Raw genomic sequence first — 22,504 nt, forward strand, 5'->3', positions numbered from 1 at the left:
ACTGGAAAATCTCAACATGGCTGCTATCCAAACATGCAACATGCATGGATGGATGGATGGAGGGGAGAACTGTTCATGCCACTGGAGCTTTGTGATACTTGTTACCATAGCAATTTTCCTTTTAGACATTTGGCTGTCCAGCCTCTGTTCCAGCAAAGGAAATCCTACCAGACCTCTAGGCAATTCATTTAAATGTTGAACCAGTCTAACCATCAGGAAATTTCTCCTGCCACCCAACCAAAAAGTATCCTCCCATAACTTAACGTCCAGTAGACACAGTCGTGACCTTTGGGGCAGCAGAGAATAAGAGCTTGCTCTCTTCTATGTGACAGCCCTCCAGATAATTGAAGAATGTTCTCCGCTCAGGCTAAGCAGTTCCTTCAAACCCCCTAGGACTTGTTTTCTATACTGTTGAGCATCTCTGTTGCCTTTATGGACTCTAATTTGTCAATATCCTTCTGAAAGTGTGGTGTCCATTATTGCACAGTGTTATATAGCTGGATTTTTTATGTATGTATATATAAATAAATACACAAATACATAAATAATGGTGACACGCCTGCCATCCCCTCAACCTAGATTGTCTCACTGTGCAGATAAAAAGATCAGAGACCTTAAGCTATGAAACAGGACACATTCATGACAGGGGAAATTAATTAAATGGAAAATGGATAGATTGTGTAAGTTTGTGCAGTATCTTTTCATTTTTTTTTAATGTTATTGAGGAACTAGAGTCCACATCCCCTTCCTGCTGTTATCATTTTCATAATTAACTTTAAGTGACAAGAAGTCAGGGCATTTTGGTACAGCATTTCAAAATTCGGTCAGTGCCTGGATGGAAGGCTGGGAACCCACCTTGGGTTCCATGACAGAAAAAAGGTAGAACAGAAATAAGTCTGCACTATTGCGAGCCAGTGTGGTATAGTGGTTAAAGCAGGCATAGACAAACTTGGCCCTTCAGATGTTTTGGGACTACAACTCCCACCACCCCTAGCTAACAGGACCAGTGTTCAGGGATGATGGGAGTTGCAGTCCCAAAACATCCAGAGGGCCGAATTTGCCTATGCCTGGGTTAGAGTGTTGGACTAGGACCTGGGAGACCGGGGTTCAAATCCCCACTCAGCCATGAAGTTCATTGGGTGACCTTGGCCCAGTCACTGTCTCTTAGCCTAACCTACCTCAGAGGGTTTGTTGCGAAGATAAAATGGGGAAGGCAAAAAACCCACACATGTATGGCACCTTGAGATCCTTGGAGGAGCGGCGGGATATAAACAAATAATTGAACGAATAGATCTCCCCTTTGCAATAATATAAAAGATTACCTCCATTCATTAATAAAAGATGTGTAAGTATCGGCTCCTCCAGTGAGTTCAGTTCCGTCCACATCATGGTAATCGTTCTCCACAATGCCATCAAATGTTCCACAGAGGCCCAGCGTGTGTTTATAATCCAAACTGGGGGCCCTGAGAGTTAGACTCATTCCCCATTCACTCACGTCGGCTCGAATAAAAGCTCCAGAAGAAAACGAGATCTAAAAACAAACGGCATCACACCGAGAGAACAGGAAGACCTTTTCAGACTGTGGTTTCCATTTATTGACCATTTTGGAGATGAAACAAATTACTGCTTTGCCCTATCTCATCTGACTCCTTTTTTCTGTCTTTTAAGTACAGTAAACCCACAACTTATGCAAGGAATACATTCCAGGGATGACGCCTAAAGCCAAAATTGTGTCTAGTCAAACACATTGGGCTCGACAGCGGGTGGAATTGCCAATGTCTTTTTTCACTTTCCCCATTCTAAATTTTCTATTTTGCCAAGTGCGTAAAGCTGATTGCACACAAGTTAAATGCCCATAAGTTGCAGGCTTACTGCACAGCACTGCGTTTAAAAGATGCATTTTCAAAGGAAATGAACCCTGTGCAACAACTCCACTTGCAACTGACTGCTATATTCAAGCGACGGAGGCCCTCAGTACAACCGAGCACAAATCTGTAAATGGTAGGGAGAATTGTCACTTTGACATGGATACGTAGGAAAGGTTGGCTCATCAACACAAAAACCTCTGTGATGGTTCTCTTTCATCCCTGGACCACTCCCAAATCCATGTCAACCAGATCATGTGAGAGAGGCAGAGGACTGTGACCCAGATTCTACAGATAATATGACCAACAGGACAATAGGTCAGGAGTGTGTACCGCTCTCCTTCTCTGGCGTGGTCACAAGGAGATCAGCATCTTTTGCTCCTGCTTTCAATTAACAGTTGTTTAGGATTTGGACATATGATTAATCTTAACTATGGCTTATTGAAACAAACCTGCTTTATCAATCACAGTTTGAAGTTGGCTTCTTTCAGTAATCATAAAAGCCAAAAGGAAAGGACCCCTGACAGTTAAGTCCAGTCGTGAACGACTCTGGGGTTGCGGTGCTCATCTCGCTTTACTGGCCGAGGGAGCCGACGTTTGTCCGCAGACAGTTTTTCTGGATGATGTGGCCAGCATGACTAAGCCGCTTCTGGCGAAACCAGAGCAACACAAGGAAACGTTGTTTGCCTTCCCGCCGGAGCGGTACCTATTTATCTACTTGCACTTTGACATGCTTTCGAACTGCTAGGTTGGCAGGAGCTGGGACTGAATAACGGGAGCTCACCCCATCATGGGGATTCGAACCCCTGACCTTCCGATTGGCAAGCCCAAGGCTCAGTGGTTTACACCACAGCACCACCCGTGTCCCTTTCAGTAATCATAGTTAAGACTAATTGCAGTTCATCAAGGTTTAGACATAACAATTGTGGCTAAGGCTTCTAATTTCCTCATGGCCACACTGGAGTAGCAGAAAGAAGGAATGCAGAAGTCCAAGACTAAGCCATGTTTGTTTAGATAATCATAAATTATGGCTTATCATTAATGTCCAAACACAGCCCATGTATGTTTATTTGATTTTTTAATGTAAAAATCCCTAATGCTAAACTGTGGTTAGTTAAGAGTGGGTAACAAAAGCTCCTAGTTTCCTCATGGCTAAGTTGGAGGAGAAGGGCTGGCAATGCAGAAGCCCAAGGCTCAGCCAAGCTTCTTCATGCAAAGATAAACCATGTCTGAAAGTAGCTTATATATGTGCATTGATTAAAAAGGAAACAAGAAACTCCTCCTGAATCAAGTTGCTTTACAATGGATATAAAATGGATCAACACACCGTGACTTTTCTTCCTGAATATGATTCACTGATCCTGACGCCGCTGTCTGCCGAAGCTCTGCTCTTTACAGATAAGTGCGGCTGCGAATCACGTAGCTGACCACTGCACATGTCAAATGCTATTATATCAGCCCCTTCTTGGGCAACAAAACCACAGTTACATGATGCTGGGTAATAGAGGCTCCCACAGTCCCACTGGCGCACGTGGACTTCAAAATCACGGGAAGTACTTCTGTATAGCACAAACGTTCCCGTTTTAAAGTTGTCATACATCCTAGAAAAAAGGAGAGCATGCGAAATTATTTGTGTTTCAAAATTATCATCACTTTTACAAATTGCTATTTTGATGCAGTGCTGATTCATCCAATGTTGTCATTTTTTAATCTAACTTTTTTTGGGGGGGGGGCTGTTCTAACAGTTTTTTTTATAAATCAACCCTATGCATGTTTACTCATAGGTATGTTCTGCCTAGTTTTAAAGGGCCTTGCTCCATGAACAGGATTGCACACTTCCTCACTGAAATACTAAAGTCAAATTATAGCATTCCGTCGCATGTATATTTTATCCCAGATTTCTTTTTATTTACAAAATATAGCTGGACTACAAACAAAAGCCGAAGGCCAACATTGGGTGGCAGTGATGATTTCTTAATCATTTTCCTTTTTGCATTTCCCACTAAAAATTGCCCCCCCAAACAATTTTTGCCCTGCCAAGGAAAATATGATGCCTGCATCATTTCACTTGAAGGGTAAAAAGTTATTGAGGTTAAGGAGTTTTTAGGGTGGAAACTGAATGAGGGGAAAGCGTTATGAACACCCACTTTTGTTTACTGCCCCCATAGCTGCATTTTTGAAGAAAAAGAAACTATCAGGGACAAGCTGTATGTGACTGAGGATTGGGTTTAACTTGGCCTTCGTCAGAGGATGTTTCTGGAACTTTCTTTTTCCTTTCAAGGCTGAAGAAAGATTATTGGGGGTGGGGGTTCTCCCCAGGGAGCTGAAACTGCTATAGGAGAGCCACTTTTACTTATGACGTGCAGACTTATTATCTCTGCTCACACCCAGGGCGTAGGGTGAAGCCAATTCCCCCAGAAGAATTCCTGTACAAGGAGAATTGAAAAAAACACTTTGGATTTGGCTTGGGATGTTGGATTTTGGACTCAGAGATGCTAAAGTTTCTTTGAGCAATGTGTGCTTTGCTTCGACAGCTCTATTCAAGCAGCTTCCACAATTGTAAGTAGCACGATTATTATCCAGACATGGCAAGCACCCGATCTCCTGTCCTCTAATGGAACCTTACCTTACTCAGGTAATAGCTGCACTGAACTTCCTACTGCTCAGGAAAAGAAAGAAAGTTATTTATTTGTTTGAAAGAGAACCAAACGAGTATGCCTCAGCCTTCGCCAACCTTGTGGCATTCAGATCGTTCAGACGACTGCCGTTATCCCCAGCCAGCACTGTACGGCCTGGGGCTGATGGGAATTGTAGTCCCAAACACCTGGATGACAGTAGGTTGGTGAAAGCTATATTCCACAATATTATTTAATCACTCCCTCCCCATTCCTTGGTGTGTTGATGTTCCCCCAACTCCCTAAATAATACCCTCTTATTTTTAAAGGGAAGGTTTTGTGATGATGTGAGAATGGCATGATGGACAGTTTTTTCCAATACCATTCAGGCAGGCCGCACTTACCTGTGTGAATTTCAGGTAGTTGCTAGGAGACTGGGCTGAATAAAAAAATCTCACTGCCTCTTTGCCTAGTCAACGCTCACATAATATGGGTTTTTATAAGCACACACTCGTTCCTGGCTACGCATTGTGGGTGCGGAGCAGTCAATGTAACCACCATTACTCATATCTAGGGACATATTCTGTAGAACTGCTCAGAAGATATGATCAGCCCTGGCTGTGTTTCATTGTGACAGAACAGATTTCCTTCATAAATATAGCAACTGGCGTCACTGAGTTGAAGCAAGTCACTAAAGCCATAGGTTCTTTCTCCCCAGCATTTTGATGGGGTGGGAGATGGTTTTGATTAACAAGCGACAGATAAAAAATATTAATGTATTCATCTTACGATTAAAAAAAAATCCTCTCTTGAAAAGAAAAAGGGGAAAGAGTAAGTTTGTAAATTACCTGCCATCAAATGTAATGATATGTGGGTCAGTAAAAGAGTAGCAGTAGGCAGAGGGCAGATCTTTCACAGTAACCTTTAAAAGAAGTGAAGACATTAAGGTAAATCAGCTGATCAGGAATCCTTCAAATATATTGACGTGCTGATTACGGAGCTTGACTTACAAGTAAATAACACAGCAATGCTTCAATTCTAAGCCTCACTAATTTCAAAGAGACTTGCTTGTATCAGGTAAGTGTGCAGAGCAGGCGATGGGGAATCTGTGCCCTTCCCAGATGTTGTTGAACTACAACTCCCATCAGCACCGGCCTGACTGGCCAAAGGCCTGGGATGTTGTGAGTTGTAGGCCAGCAACATTTGGTCACTGGTTTCCCCCATACATGGTGTATAGAGCGGCTGCTTAAGGGGGTCTACCTCACACATACAAAGGAATATGCTAGTCATCACTGGCTTTTCAATACGTTTTAGTCATCAATAATGTTTTTAACTAAATTTATCCATCAATTATAGGCTTCTGATGAGGTGGCAAAATGGTTTTAAAATAGCTTTTTAATCAATTAAGATGTCCAAGTGCTGTTTTTATTTCATGTTTTATATATACATGTAAGCCACCTTGGGAGAGCCCTGCCCTGAAAGAATTTCACAAAACAAAACAAAACGACATGCTGTGCGAATTAGAAATGTCATTATAAATGATGCTCGTAAGTCATTGTTAAAAACGTGCAAAAAAAGAGAAAACCTAGCCAGTTTACATCAGCTAACTTCCAAGTGATTTCTTTTTCTTTTATCAAGACTGAACGGAATGGGTTTCCACCTGAATACTTTCCACCATGTAGCCATTCCACAGGAAGTTGTCGCTAACAATAGGTTCTGCCGCAATTCTGGTTACTCTCTCTCCATTTCGGGTGAAATCCGTCACCACGGTGTAATGGATGCTGGCGTGGCCACACGTCCCATTGTGGCAGGGGTGCTGAAGAAGCTCCACAGAGCAAGAAGAAAGAGCCACGTTTAAGCTCTGCAGACCTTTACCTATTCCAAAGCAGACAGCCATTAGTAAGATTTCTCTTTAAGATGCAACAGAGTTCTGTTTTTAGCATTAGTGATTGGTTAAAATCAATGCAGTTTTTGGGGGAAGTGGCAGGATATAACTGTCAGGTTGCAAATAAACAGAGAGGCAACTAGTTTAACCTCTTGCAGGATCTTGTATACATTCTATCTCATCGCCCTATCTTAGCTCCAAAATTTACTTATGTTATCATGTGTACACAAGCATGAAGCAGGGGTGGGAAAATGTGTTATTGGGGTGTCAGGCTGTGTGCCGAGACCCTTCTCACCCCTGGATACAGCAATGTCAGGGAATGGTCTGAATAGGATTGGGAAGTGTATCCTCAGCCAAATCAGCTTCTGTCTGAAGAGGAGGAGGAGAATGATTCACATCCCTTCTACCGCGCAGTTTCAGTAGGAGAGAGAGAGGAGAATGCTGCACAGCCTCCGCAGGAGTTACCTAGCTACAAGATAGTTGAAGAAGAGGGGGAAGGGAGGGAACAGCCAGCAGAGACCTCCCTAGAGAGACTGGATGACCCCCTCTCTCCTCAGGCTCATAGGTCTCTCCATATTAGAGAACAGAGGATGCAGAGGGGTGAAACTTCCCATTGGCGCCCAGGATGTTGCTGGAGATGGAAGGGAAAGGCTCAGAGTAGCCAACAACCTCTCTTTGTGGGGAGATATGGATTATTGCTTTGCAACCAGATGACTGAATAAAAAGGACTATAGAATACAAACTGCTTGTGATTCATGTCTATGAAGTTACCAGGGAAGGAGAGGACTCTCCATGCCTGACAAGCGAGTATTAAAATATAAGTCAGGCTAGCTTCCTGATGAGGTAATCACCTTGGTAATGGACCATTAAGGGAGACAAAGGAAAGGGGCTTTGTGTGAGACAACAAATGGGCAGGTCCCCTCCTTCAACTCTTGGGGTGTTAATACTGTAAGCCCCTCCATCAGGTTGTACATATATGTGAACAAACCATATATCATAAAGACACCACCGTGCCTCATTCCCAAAGAAGACATGAACCCTGGGTAAGCATCTGAAAGCCCTGAATCTCACACTGCTTGGAGATTGGGGTGGGGCGCAACATTATCACAACACAGCCAGTGCCAGACACCAATACATCTTATTGCCTTAGGTCAAGAATGAAGAATGGAGAACCTTTGGTTCTTAAGATGCCATTGGCGTTCCCATCAGTCCCGGTCACTATGGGTCAATGGTGAGAAAAGGTAGGAATCAAAAATTCAGAACAGACAAAAAGAATTACTACCAAAGAAAGGCCATAGCTCAGTGAGAGCATTTGCCTTGCATGAAGCTGGTTCCAGGTTCAAACTGCAGCATCTCCAGGTAGGGCATGGAACATCTCCTGTCTAGAACCCTAGAGGGCCATGCTTATTGTCAGTATAGACAATTATAAGCTAGATGGATCAATGGCTGACTCGGTATATGGCAGCTTTCTGTATTCTATGTAGCCCAGTTTCCACACCTGTGACTAAGAAAAAGAACATGATGAACCCTCCTGCAACCACACTGGTTTAATCTTAGTTTAACGCGGGCATTGGCATGGTGTTTTCCACTGTGCCAAAAGGCAGCAAGCTAAGCTAGAGTTCTGAACTGCAACACAGTGCTGGTTCCTCACACAAAGGCTGCCATGCAACCAGCATGCATCACCTGAGCAGGGCAATGCATGAACATGTCAAAATGAGGATAAAAAGTACATATTCAAGGCACAAGCCAATTAAAAAAAAATTGAAGAAGAAATTACCTTCCTCTATTGTTCTTAATTTTAATGAGATTTTGCAGTCATTTTCCAGCTGACTAGCTTGAGGACAAGGAATGGGAATTTTGCTTTCTATCGTCAGTCTGTATTCCTTTCCATCTTCTGATATTATAAATGCCTCAGGATGCAGCTGAATATAAGAAAAGGAACATGCTATGAACACAAGGTATCTGTGTGGAATTATCTCACAGTAAATGTTCAGAACAATGCTGAAAAGAATTTAAAGCGAAAACTGGTTTTTACAGCTGTAGAAAACAACAGAAAGGCAATCAATAAGATAACATCCAACTGTAAACCTTGCTGTGATGATGGCAATTAAAAAAAAAAAATTCCCTTGGACTTAATTTCAGTAATCTTGCAAAATAGATTTCTTCCCCCCCCCCCCATGCAAAAGGAATACAAAAGTAGTTTGCTTTTATAAGGAAACTCCACAGAGTGTGCCTAAACACAGGCTGATTTAAACAAACAAACAAAATGATTGCATGCCAACTCGTTAGTAGAAATAATTTAAATGGTTTGACGAAGACCAATTTAGCTTGCACTTAGTACCCACTATGTCAAGTCTCAGAAAGCTTACGCGCTGCATATTTAAAGCACATGACTTCCCCCAGAGAATCCTGCGGACTGTAGTTTACTCCTTGCACAACTACATATCCCAGCAACCATGGCAAGCTACAGTTTCCATGACTCTTTGAGGCACATCATGTACTTTAAATGTATGGTGTGTACGCAGCCTTTTCACAGTGATTTAAATGGGACCTAAGTGTAATTAACTCAGGCTGGAATCCTATATACAATGGGGTTTACTTCTTAACAGGGTAAGCTTGAACAGCATGCCTGGGTCCAACTCAGGAAAAAAAAATGTATGCATTTGGAGTGCCATTTATTACCTTTACATGCTATCACACCACTAATTTTATTGCCAACAGAGAAAAATTCTTGCATCAGCAAATATTACAATATTGTTCTTCTGAATATTTGCACCACTGCAGTGAAGACAAATATGACTTACAGCAGAATCCTATACAGCAGGGGTGAGGAACCTGAGGCCCTCCAGATGTTGCTGGATTCTCCCATCAACCCCAGTATGGCCAATGACAGGGATAATGGGAGTAGCAGTCTAGTAACTTGTGGAGGGCCATCTACACATACTGTATATCTACTCAGAAATGAGCCTCACTGAGTTCAATGGGGCTTACATCCAAGTACAACGTGCAAGTGTGGGTCCTGTGGCCCTCCAGACGTTGTAGGAATTCCAACTTCCAGCCAACATGGATGATGGGAGTTGTAGTCCAACTTCATCTGGGTGTATGGCTTTTCCACCTCTGGGGTACAGGGTCATAACTACACAATGCACTGTTTTCTTTTCAGCATACCTTAATTCCTGCAAAAAATTCCATGCTCTCGATGAGTGAACTCTGCATTTCTGGTTTCTCTAAGAAAAAGGTGGAACTGCTGCAGTAAATCTATGTAAAGGACAAGAGAAGGGACAACACTATATTAAAGCAAGAATGGCAAAGAGCCTTGTGTCACCTTAAAGACAAACTAACTTAGCTTTCAAGGGTTAGAGTCCACTTCGTCAGAGACATGTGTCGTCCTCTGTTGCAGAAATATATACAAAATCAAGAGGGGTAGGACAGGCAGAAGCAGTGAGATCAGAAGGCAATGAAATGTAAGGAGTACAGACAATGCAGAAGATCACAGAATGATTAAAAAGCAATTCCTGAGAATTGGTGCTTCGCTATTTCTGTGTTGTTGCTTTTAACACTCTTAAGTATCTCAAGTGGATCGCCTTCAGTTGTATGCCACTGGGGTCATTCCATATATCATGTGATCCAACTTTTTAACCTCATGTCATCCAGTTATCTTAATATTTTGTACACTCACTGAATGATCAAAACTAAGTTTAAATCTTAAATTTTAATTTTTAATCTCATCCCATTTTTTTAGTTAGGAGGGTTAAAAAAAAAAAGAAAAAAGATGGCAATTTTGGCCTTGCCAGACTACACAAAAACCTTTAAAGCTCAGCCCAGGATTGAGATACATCAAAACTAAAAACACCAATCTCTTCAGAACTTTGATCATTTAACAAGTGTACAAAATATTAAGAAAACTGGATGAAAACTGGTAAAAACGTTGGATCACTTGACATGGAATGACCCATCTTGAGAGTGTTAGGTCCTTAAAAATGGGATATACCGGTAACTACTTTATTTTTATTTATTTTTTAAAAAAATCCTGTTCCTTTGCCAATTTTGATTCTGGCACTGCCTATTTTGCCTCTAGCCACACCTACCACTGGCATGCGGCCCCCAGGAGCCTGGCCAAAAGGGAACATGGCCCTGAGACTGAAGTCTTCACCACCCCTGCTGTAAGCTTTATGGGCAGATGGAGATTTAAACCTGGATCTCCCTGATCAAAGTCTAGCCACTATGCAACACTGTCTCTTAGGTTGTAGGCACTCCCAGAGGGAACAGCAAGATGCTCTAGATCAGTTTTCAGTTCACTTTAAAAAATGTGTATACTGCCTTTCCATATTACTATACAGTTTTTATGGAACTGCACTGAGATACATGTTATTTTTTTGCTCTGTACCTGGTAAAAAATTGCTTGCTTGTGACAATTATGAGGTAACTTTAACAAAACCAAGTGTTTAGACAGATGCAGATATAACCGTCTCCATCCCAACCCTAAAATCTCATCCGGTGAGCTTGCTGGATTCTTAGAATAACAGATACACAAACCACAACCTGGGAGTTAAGGGTGCTGCTTCTAAGGGAATCACAAATAAGGAGTTTTGGAACTCAGCATTTATCATTTGGTGCGACTCCTTGCTTAACGTGGATTAACTTTTTGGACTCGTAATTAGAAGAGCACTGAGGAGCATTACCTTTTTGCAGAAACATAAAACAGTAATACAGAACTTAAACATACCCTGTCTCCTAGCCTGAGGTTTACCCCATCCAGTTCTAAGAGTGAGAATGCCTGGACTGTTGTCTCTTGCTTCAGTTCTTCTTTGATGCTTTCAGGAGACAGTCTGGACCAAGCCACAAGAAAGCCCACAGAGGTGTTTGTGGTAGGAACATCAAAGGAGCACTTTAAGAAAATGCTTCCTTCAAGTAAGACCGCCACTATTTCAGGTGTGCTTGGAGGGGGTGGTAAAGGAAGTGGCAACTGTGAAGTAGGTAATTTCTCTAACAACAAAAACAAGTGGAGAGGTGGGTTAATGCCATTTAAGAAATGTAAAGCAGAGAGAAGACTTCCAGAAACAAGCAGCAAGCAAAATAATGTGATTTCCTGCTAACTATTTTAAACAAGAACATAACAGGAGCCCTCCTGGATCCAACCAAAGGCCTATCTAGTCCAGCATCTTCTTCTCACAATGACCAACATTTAAATTTAGTCTTGATGTAATCAGAGTCAAACAGGTATAGTGGTATAGCATAGCATGTGGTGTGAGAGTGCGTGGGGAAAGGGCGGCTATTGGGAACAGAAAAATCAACACACAATTAACACACAGTATCCATTGAACCTATGAGCAGATCATGCAACATAATGAAAACCAAACCATTTATTGATTATGTTTATTACTTTGAGCTATAAAGAGTTAGAAATTAATGCTGGTGTGAAGTCACAAAATGGCCGCTGTAGGGTGGACACAAATAACTTCAAACATGGGGAAAGAAAGAAATGGACAGATAATACTCCATAGATTCCTTGTTACTTTTTAGCTGTTGTATTTCATTTCCCCAACCCCCACCCCAAACTGGTCAACAACAGGCATTTTCCAGTGTCTTTTAGACAGAAAGACTTTATCATTGCCCAAACTTGAGGGTGGTTACAGGACAGGGAAAGAAAAGCCAAGTATGTCAATGGGAGTCACCTCATGTGGGAGACATCACAGGGCAACCACCCTTCTGGTGTCTCCCACTCTGGGCCAGTGGGCCGCCATTGGGAGCTAATGGCTGCACCCACCAGGAAGCGGCAGATAGTTGGTGGAAGGACCCGAAGTGAGAGGCAAGGAAGTGAAGATCTTGAGAGGCTGCAAGAAGAGACAAAAGCTCCCAGGTGACTGCTCAGCAGGTCTGTCATTTTCTGTGGGTGGCCAGGACTGAGAGCTACCTTTGAGAGAAGAGTCTCAATTTGTGTACTGTATTTGTATTTTAGATACCACGTTGCTGATTTCCCCCTCTTTTTCTGCAGTTGTGAGAATTTGTATTGCATTCTGTATTCCTGAATGTAATTACATTTGTATAATTGTTCTGATTTTAATGTTGCACAGATATCCTGTTATGATATTTGTGTTGTAAACCGTCCTGTGGTCTTCTGACAAAGGGTGGTATGTATAAACAAAGCAAATAAATGTTAAATAAAATCAAAGTTAAGACAGAAAATACACAGAATCCCTGGGTCAAAATAATATATTGACAAAATCTGTACAAAACAACTTACCACTGCATGTGGTTTCTCTCTCCCCAGTCTGGCAGGCCTGCAGTTCAGCACCTGAAGCAACTAGAGATATATTCCTTACATATAATTGCATCAGGTGACTGTTCAACAGGAACTCTTAGCATTTTTGCCTTGTATTTTATTAAAGATAAATTAGAAAATTAATGGCTTAGATTTTTGAGCCTAGATTAACAGACCCTTCAAGTGTCCCTATTTTCCAGGGACGTCCCTGATTGAGAGAAGCCGCCCTGGTTTCTGATTGGATTCTGGAATGTCCCCCTTTTCCTTAGGATGCTTCTATTTTCATTGGAGAAATGTTGGAGGTTATGGTGTTATCCAACCCCCAAGCCATCTGAAGGCAATCCTGTATAGGTAAGTCTTTTTAATGTTTAATGTTTTATTATGTGTGGGGTGTAAACAGTAAAATTATCATTATGGAATGGGACATCCCTATTTTCATAGGAGAAATGTTGGAGGATATGGATTGACAGCTGTGGCAAATTCCAGAGTGGTGGCCATGCCAGTTTCTCACAGCAAAAATAAGGGTCCTGTGACATCCTTCTTTCAAAGCAGGTGATGAAAGCTAGCACCTGGTATCAAAAGCTCTCCTTCAGATGCCACAATACTTTTTTGGCTTTTGCTCCAGCAAATAAGCATTTGGATCAGGGATTGGGGGACTGTGGCCCTCCAGTTGTTTGTTGCACTACAATTCCTATCATCCCTTGCAGTTTGACATGCTGGCTGGGGGTAATGGGAGCCGGAGGGTGTACATATGCCCTCAGAGGCCTTCCTTTGTGCCCACAGGATTCTGTCCCCTCTGACCCTCCCTCAGCTGAAAGAAGCCTTCTTTAACCCTCTATTTTTGCAGTGTGGGGTCAATGCAGGGGAGGCTACAACTGGGGTGGGTAGAGTCTTACTGTGTGTGGAACCACAACAGTTGCTCTGGTTTTCAAATGTGCCCACAGGCCCCAGAAGGGTGGGCAAACCCTTCTATACCTACTCCTGTTTGAAAGTTACACCTCTGGAAAGCTCTGGCCTGGTTTATTTCTTCTACAAATATTAAACACCACCCAGGACTGACTTATAGAGTGGGAAGATTGTTCACCCGCAGTCAGTAAGTCCCTGGTATTGTTAAATGTTGACATCTAAGTTCACCCTGAGAATGCTTATAATTAAAAGTTCAGTTTTTATTATAAACTATTCAAGCTGAGTGAACTGTTTAAAAAACTTTTCAGCATGCTGCAATTTCACTAAACAGCGCTAAGCTTTTTAAAAACCAAATGTATTTCGCTTTTTTAAAGACAGCTCATTACTTTCAGTTTAAGAAAACAAGTTGGCTTTTAGTTTAATGTAGCAATGAAAACGTTTTCAATATTTAAATTGTTCTCTGCCATAAAAACAAATGGTGTATTATACTATACACATTTCACATTTTCAGTAAATAAGTTGCATAGGATGATGAAGAGTGTTTATGCCTTTCACTATCGGCTTTTCGCTGGCATAATAAAGAAATCCATTAAATTATGATAATTTCTTTTGGCACATAAAAGTAATAAAGAAAACATTATTATGGTGGCCTACTCAGGGTAAGTAACAGTTCCTCTTCCTGATAATAAAAAGTTTATTTCATGTCTTTTAATTAAAACACTAGACAGTACGAATTTAAAACCCTCTTTTACTGCAAGTAAAGTGACTTTTACTAAGAGATCCTTTTTCTGTTCTAAGGCCAATTTTCAGATGCAAATGGAATTTTGCTCCAACTACTCATCAAGTTTTTGAAAAATAACGCAACTTAGCATGTCAATTGCTCATTTATTCTTTAATGGGAGGGTGTTTCAGAGGCCAGGAGAAGCATCAAATCTCCTTCTATTAAGAAGAGAAAGGGAGAATCACAAGTCGAAGATTCAACATGAGATGCCTCCTTCCCGCCACTGTGGAAACCTCCATAGCCCTTGCCCTACCGGAAGGGTGTGCAGATTAGTGGATTAGAGGTGGGTTAGTGGAAGTTTGGATCCAAAGGATCTATAGACTACCCAGTCCCTCCACACACCTCCAAACCACAGAAGCTGGCATAGGGAACCTCCCTTTCACAGTTTCCAATGGGAGGGAAATCATTAACTACAAAATAACAACAATAAGAAGAACACCTGGAAATGGAGACAGAGGTGCCCATGCCTTGCTTTGCCATTACTTCTGTACTGCTGGGGAGAGGTTAGCAGGATTTTGGAAACTGCAGTATATCTGCCTTTGATTCTCCCTTTCCCGCAGCTTTTAGGATCATCACCATAATTTATTATTCATACCCCACCCATCTGGCTGGGTTTCCCCAGCCATTCTGGATGGCTCCCAACAGAGTAATAATAGCGAAAAAACATCCAACATTAAAAACTTCCCTAAACAGGGCTGCCTTCAGATGTCTTCTAAAAGTCAGATAGTTGTTTATTTCCTTGACATCTGATGGGAGTGTGTTCCACAGGGTGGGCGCCACTACCGAGAAGGCCCTCTGCCTGGTTACCTGTAACCTCGCTTCTCGCAGTGAGGGAACTGCCAGAAGGCCCTTGACGCTGGACCTCAGTGTCCAGGCTGAACAAAGGGGGTGGAGATGCTCCTTCAGGTATACTGGGCCAAGGCCATTTAGGGCTTGCAATCTAACTCAAATAATTCTTGTAGATGGGGCTGCAGCCTTGTCTGAGCTTATGAGGTACATATGATTTATTATTAGAGACATTTTATGTAATAACTTATAAGAATAAAGCACAATGGCTGTCAAGAGTTTGGCTCGTGATAGGTGATCGCTGATTGTTTGGATCACTTTTGAGAGAGGAAACACTGAGAACAGCTTTCTAGAAAGGAAACATTTGAAAACAATATTCCCCAGCTGCAGTCTGAGGTGATGCAGTCCTCTCTATAACACTTCAGAATTCTTTCATGAGTAGACAAGGCCTAATATTCTGTATAGATGTAAAAGGTAAAGGTAAAGCGACCCCTGACTGTTAGGTCCAGTTGTGGATGACTCTGGGGTTGCGGCGCACATCTCGCTTTACTGGCCGAGGGAGCCAGCATACAGCTTCCGGGTCATGTGACCAGCATGACTAAGCCGCTTCTGGCGAACCAGAGCAGCACATGGAAACACCATTTACCTTCCCACCAGAGTGGTACCTATTTATCTACTTGCACTGCATGCTTTCGAACTGCTAGGTTGGCAGGAGCAGGGACCGAGCAACGGGAGCTCACCCCGTCGTGGGGATTCAAACTGCCGACCTTCTGATCAGCAAGCCCTAGGCTCAGTGGTTTAACCCACCCGCGTCCCTTCCATAGATGTAGAAGGACTTATAAAAACGCAACAAGAGACCAAATGGTTTGAGACACATTTGGGAAAAGAAAACATATACATGTTCTGGGATGTAGCAGGCAGCATGTGCTTCCTCACCTTCTGCACAATATCCCATGCACCCCTGGGTGGGCTGGAGTAAGTATACAAAGAAATCTCCACAGTTCCTCACACTCACAGGAATTCGGAAAAGGCAGCAGTCCTCTGTGGTGCTGAAGAAAAACTGCCAAGTTGCACAAGCTGTTAAGTGTTTGATCTCACCAGGCTGAGGCAAGGACTCGGACTCTCTCAAAGACAACCAAACAGGGGCCTGTGTCCCACAGTGATTCATCTTTTAGCACCAAAACAGAAGAAGAAAACAGTTGATCAACAGAATGTTTCCACCATCCAAGATAAGAAACGCATGCACACACACACACACACACACACACACACACACTAATAAGCCAAGCCAAAGAGGAGATTGTGGCCACTTCACTCCTCCTTGGTTGTTTTGTTGGCCTGAACCAAGCCATGGTTTGGCTTGGCTTAGCAGACTGTCTGATCATGGGCTCATGGTTTAGCTCTCTGCGGAGTAACCATCAGCTGTAACCAAGATTTGCTTTATGGTTTACAGCTCATGGTTCAGCAGGGAGACCAAGAAGCAGATTCAGATGAAGAACTAAGTCAAACCATGGCTTAGCACAGCACAGAACAGAAACAGAAGCAAAACCAAAGAGCAAAGGGGTTGCAGTCTCCTCTCTCGGAGCTTGATGCCGGTGCAAAATCATGGTTAGCATAACATGCAAAACAGCCTTTTGAGAAATAAGGGACACCATGGGCAACCCATTCCCACCCTGTTGAGTGCAATAAAGATAATGAGGTTGACAAGCACTTGGCAGGCAACAAATACATGCTGGTGGGCAGCCTCAGACTACGCAACACTTAGACTATACAAACTGAGTAGGTCTATAGCAGCAGCTATCTCATAATACAGGGTGGGGAACCTGTGGTGCTGCAGAGGCTGACTGTTGGCCAAACTGGCTGGGGCTGATGGGAGCCCAACACTATCTAGAGAGCCACAGATATTCCAGCCTTACTTTAGTGATAAAGGAACATAGGGAGCTGCCTTTTACCATCCTGGTCAGATTATTGTGCCTCCACCTTGCACTATACAAGTTGATTTTGGCACAGATGATAGAGAGCTAGAAGATGTCTTTCGTAGGTTGATCATCTGCATTCACTCAGTGTCAATAATGTGGAGAAAGTAAACTTGTTTTAGAACAAGAACAGATATTTTTTGATGCTGCCTACTAAAATCTTGCCCATCTCAGACCAAACAGAATTTTCTATCACTACTCTAGACGAAGAATATTCAAGGAGGTTTTAGGATGCAGCAGTGGACTTTGCAGCCTTGTGGTGGACCAGAAGGACACTTGCATTATAAAGCCAAGCATAACAGCTCATATTTACATGTATGGAAAATGAGCAATATATATATTTTAAAAGGAGTCTGCCATATTATACAATTATAGGTCAAAAGGAGAGCATCCATACCTCCACACACTTGGTTGGCATTTCAGCCGGCTTATCGAAAATGAGGAAGCGGTACCACCCTGATGGCAGTGAATGATCACATATTAAGTCCTGGATGGCTGATTGCTGAAGCCGTGATGAATCAAAATCAACACTTCGGTACGGACTCTGAAGGATCTGATGACCGCCTGGATGACATTCCAGAGCTGTAGAAAAATTGGAGACATTAACATTCTTATGCATTTATCTGCAGCGGGTGTTGCCAGTCATAAAATGGCTGCCATGGAGGGTGTGCGAGTGGTTTAACACAAAATGGCTGCCTGGAGCACAGCATAACATTAAATTAGGTAGACAACCCCTCCCATCCTCCTTAAGCTTATGACAGAAACTTAGCTATGTCCTGATTATGGAGGTTACACACACTGATGCTGTCTAATAACAACAGGAAGCATTCTAAGCCAAGGTTGCCACACCACTGTAATTTCACAGAAATCGCTTAGAAGTACCTGCACATTTTGCCCCATAACTTCCTTTCTATGAAGGTTAAAGACTTACTTTTTTCTAAAACAAAAGCTGAAGTCTAGGGTACCTGCCAGAAGCACCATTGGAAACCTGCTGGGGTGCCATGGGCACCAGGTTGGTGACCTCTGATCTACAGCATTACATCTAATCTTGATCTGGTTTGCAAAATATGGCAACCCAAACTATGGCTATACCAGAACAACTCTTGAGCACAACTTGTGGTTAGTGAGGAGAAGGCTTAACCATGAGCCTCAGTCTGGAATATAAACTAAGCCAAACTGTGTTATGCAAACCAGGCCACTATTTGCTGGAACAAAATGATGCCTTGCTTTTGCTACTAATATTTATATTAAATAAAGGTCTATTGGGCTCTATTTAGCAGGGAGCTAAGAAGTTCTGGAACACGAATCATTTAGCAAATATGTCCCTTCTATCTATCACAAAGAAGCTATGTTTGCAACTAAAGGAGTTTGAATCTCCTTTTAAAAATGCAAAGCTCGTGAATCAGTTGAATTCTGATAATATTATGTGATATTTGCCAGAGACTCTAATCAAGACAGGAGTCAAATATATAGCTTTTTTTTTGTCTTTGGAACAAGTGCCTAGTATATATGGCTCATTTCACCACAGAGACAAAAAACAACCATCCTGAATTGAAGAACTTGAAATGCATTATTAAACAAGAAGACAACTGCTTTAAGTAATCAATAGACAAGGAAGCACAAGATAACTTAATAAGACAGTCTCGGTTACCATGATAAGCTTAGGTCAAAACTTATCAGCAATGCAATCTGTCTTTGGTTTGTATAATATAGCTAACTTCTGCCAAGTTGTCAAACAACATTTATATAAATGTTTCCTACTAAAGCCCATAACATCATAAAAAAGCAACTCGGTTGTCACTTTGTGTAAAAAATCATTATCAGCACTAAAATCAGTTTATAATCAGTGCCAAGACAATCGATTAAAAATAATATTGAAGCCTTTTTCACTTGGGTTCTCACATTTCACGCGATATCCTAACCACAAAGGGTTCCCCATACGAACCACAGCAGAAGTATTATAGTCCTGTCTCTTAACTTCTGATCACCATCATTATTTGATTTCTATCCCTCTCCTCCTCCCAAAGGAGCCCATTCCTGTATATATTCTGTTAATTCATCTAGAATCAGTACCCCGACTCCCTACATTCATACAGCAAGAGTGGAAATACATAATAATAATAATAATAATAATAATAATGTTTGATCTCTCTTGAATTCAATGAGGAGTTAAAGAGGCAACATCACGGCTATTAACTATGCAAAGAATTTCATTTATCTGGGGCGCTTTCCTTCCAATTATTAGCAATTATTGGTAGCAGTAATAAGGACAGCACTATTCTGTTATTGAAATTCCTGAGGCTGTGCGCACACCATATCTTTAAAGCCCATTCAAACCACATTTTTGACTCCTAAAGAATCTTGGGAACAGTAGCTTGTTAACCCTGTACGGAACTGTAGCTCCGTGAGGGATAAACTACAATTCACAGGCTTCTTTGGGAGTTAAAAAGCGCACTCTGAATGTGCTTTAAAGGTACCAGAGCGCGCAAAGTGATGCTCAACAGGCACAGAATGAAAACAAAACCACAGAACAACTTTTGGGGAGTTTTTTGTTTTAAAAGAGCGATCCACTACAGACGAGGGCATTCCATTTGCCAGCATTACACCCGTGAACGCGCCCCTTTCCGTGAGCCTAAAGATGCTCCAGAGGCTCCCCTTTTCTTTCTTCGTGCCCAGAGCCACCGCGCGCCCTTGCTCTCCTTTCTCCTTACCTTGCTGGCCGCGCGCTACTTCGAAGCACACCACCAGCGCTGCGCAAAGGGAGAGGACGTTCCCCGGCAGGCTTGGAGAGCGCATAGCTCTTTCCTTTCTCCCACTCTGGACAAGGCGCTTTCTCCCTTCAGCAAGCCAGCTTGGAGAGCGAGCTTGGCCCGGATCCGCTGGGCGCCCTCCGCCGAGCGAGCTGGGAGCGAAGTTTGTGCGCTCTGGCTCTGCTGCAATCTTCTCGCTGCTGCTGCTGCAATTTCCCAGGTCCCGGGACAGCCTCGCGCGCCCTCTCCCTGCAGGCCGCTCCGCCTGGAAGAAGGAGAAGGAGACAAACAAAAATGCAACAGCTGGAGCACCAGAGCTGGGAGGGGAGCAGCAACCCGAGTAGCTGCAACCGAGCCTGGTCGTTGACCCCACTCAGGTCGGCGGGGCTTTCAGTTTAGACTGCCAGAGTAGCAGCGCCGTGCCGCTTACTGCTAGGTAAGTGAAGTTGGGATCGCAGCCTGTAAGCCCCGTCGACCGTACGCTGCGGGTCTCTCCGGCATACACGGGATTGGCCATTCCTCCAGCATTCTCACGTTTGGAATGCACGGAATGCTACCAGTGTGCGGCAGTGAAGCATAAGAAGCAGAGGCCTGCACTTGTTCTTTCACAGGCCTCTCCACAGGCAGGGTCCTCCTTATTCAAGGTAGCCCTGGGATGATAGAGGCTTCTACAAGGAGATGAAGAGAAGGCAGCAAAATAAACTAATCCCAGGGTAGGAAATAAATTACCAACATTTCCAGCAGAAATAGGGGAAGTGGACAATGCCAGGCACACAGGCAGAATTATGAAAAACCCAACAAATCAGAAGAGTCCAGCTTTTAGGATTTGGCTTAGTGGTTAGTCTTGATTCCAAACACCTTGGACCAAACACAAACAAAATTGTCTGGATTATGCCCATTGTACAGAAATCACTGCTGGCAGTAGTAACAGAATGTTAGACTAATTCTGCATACATTTAGCACATTGGGTCTTTCATAGAATCACAGTATCAAAGAGCTGGAAGGGTCCCCAAGGGTCATAAAATGCCCCACAGCTGTGCCATGGTTTGTTTTGTAGGAAAATATAAGGAGCAGGTAGTTAGCCAGATCCTATGTGGATGATACTCAGTTTTGCTTCTTGTTTCTGTTAACTAATCCCAGGGAGTTTCCAGAAATCTTAACCAGGTGTCTAGAGGTGGCTTTTGGATGGATACAGGCAAATGAGCGAAACTTAATCCAGATAAGATGAAGGTCCTTGGGTGTGGGCTGGGAAATCAATGGCCATTTCCAAATGGTTCTAGATCAGGGGTCACAGCAACCTAAGGCCCATGGGCTGGAAGTGGCCTGCGGAGGTCATTTGACCGGCCCATGAGCTGCCCCTGCACCGAATTGCCCGCTCATGTGCTGTGCTAAACCGGCGCAGCACGGCGCGAGGACCCACTTCCACGAAGCCAGTAATCGCGTCTGCACACGGGCCTGCGCATGATCTGGCCCACGGAGGGATCTCCGCGGGACTGATCCAGCCCAGGCAAGATAAACCTTGCCAACCCCTGTTCTAGATGGTGTTGTTCTCCCAAGCTTGTGTCTTGATCTCAGTGCAATTTCTGGATGTGCAGGTAACACACCAGCTGCAACCCTTTTTAAAATATGGACTTTGCCTCAATTTCTCATGCCCTGGTTACACCCAGACTAGACTCCCAGTTGGTAAAAATGCAGCTGCCCAGCTGCTTGTTGAAGCCGGATGCTTGGAACACAATACACCTATAACTGCACTAGTTGCATTGACTGCTTGTTTGTTTCTGGGCCCAAAACCAAATGCTGGTATTGATATAGAAAACCCTAAATGGTTCCGGACCAGGTTATTTGAAAGACTACCTTCAGATAACCTGGGAATCACAAGTGGGGGAGAGTCTGTAGCACTCTAGTCCTGCTAGCGGACTTCTCATAGGCATCTGGTTGGCCACTGTGAGAATGGGATGCTGGACTCAGTTGGCTGTTGAGCTAATCCAGCACAGCTCTTCTTATGTTCTGATGTAGGTTCCCCATGTGATGCAAAATGCTGGAAATCAGAGAGCCCACAAGAGTGAAAGGAGGCTCATTGCCTTAAGCAAGGAACTGTTGCCCTCCCTGGGATAACTCACTTGGTAGAGCATGAGACTCATAATCTCAGGGTTGTGGGTTCGAGCCCCACATTGGGCAAAAGATTCCTGCATTGCAGAGGGTGGAGTAGATGACCCTCGTGGACTCCTCCAGGTTTACAATTCTACGAACGTGTGGGGGATGACTGGAGGGGGCAGAGTTAATGCATTTGTTCTGGTATCCTCCTGCTTATGTGTTAGTTTACACAGTAGCCAGAACACCTTAAGAGGGTTCTTGTGTATCCTTTTGTTTATCCTTCTAAGCTTGAAATCCTAAACACCCTTAACAGGGAGTAAGTCTTACTGAACTCAGAGGCACTTAATTCTTAAACACACAGGGTTCTTCTGTAAATCTCCTTGGTTTACACATTGCTTTGATATTGAACTCTGCAGATGTATGCTGGTTTTGTAAGAGATTGCTCAAGATCACACATCGTTATATGATTTTTGACGATACTCCAATGTCCTGAGTAGTAGGTGTATATTTTTATTTTAAATCAAAGTTAGCAAAAGGTACTCCTTTAAAACAGAGGGCCAGACTTTGTTTAAAACTTGGAACCG

At 43.1% G+C, this 22,504-nt stretch overlaps 2 protein-coding genes across 4 annotated transcripts in view; one reads left to right on the plus strand and one right to left on the minus strand.

Annotated features, from left to right (window-relative positions):
- VWDE (von Willebrand factor D and EGF domains) overlaps positions 1-20,068 on the minus strand; it is a 44,869-nt gene extending 24,801 nt beyond the window's left edge. For 2 of the 3 annotated variants that reach the window (XM_083467759.1, XM_083467758.1), the window contains exons 1-11: positions 19,788-19,977; positions 17,474-17,658; positions 16,037-16,268; positions 12,610-12,669; positions 11,092-11,351; positions 9,534-9,623; positions 8,143-8,287; positions 6,141-6,355; positions 5,329-5,402; positions 3,193-3,466; positions 1,323-1,531 (exon numbers count right to left, since the gene is read on the minus strand). In XM_083467759.1, the coding sequence (XP_083323885.1) occupies positions 1,323-1,531; positions 3,193-3,466; positions 5,329-5,402; positions 6,141-6,355; positions 8,143-8,287; positions 9,534-9,623; positions 11,092-11,351; positions 12,610-12,669; positions 16,037-16,268; positions 17,474-17,658; positions 19,788-19,872 (1,829 nt within the window). In that variant the 5' untranslated portion in view covers positions 19,873-19,977. Of the gene's footprint in view, positions 1-1,322; positions 1,532-3,192; positions 3,467-5,328; positions 5,403-6,140; positions 6,356-8,142; positions 8,288-9,533; positions 9,624-11,091; positions 11,352-12,609; positions 12,670-16,036; positions 16,269-17,473; positions 17,659-19,787 lie in introns of all 3 variants that reach the window. The other variant, XM_083467760.1, reaches the window with a different exon arrangement.
- LOC310689928 (uncharacterized protein C7orf78) overlaps positions 12,960-22,504 on the plus strand; it is a 45,563-nt gene continuing 36,018 nt past the window's right edge. Inside the window, exon 1 of the mRNA XM_083468506.1 lies at positions 12,960-12,978. The gene's annotated coding sequence lies outside the window, so the exon portion shown is untranslated. The remainder of the gene's footprint in view (positions 12,979-22,504) is intronic.

Source organism: Podarcis liolepis, assembly GCF_965112155.1.
Source record: "Podarcis liolepis genome assembly, chromosome: 12".
Classification (NCBI taxonomy): Eukaryota; Metazoa; Chordata; class Lepidosauria; order Squamata; family Lacertidae; genus Podarcis; species Podarcis liolepis.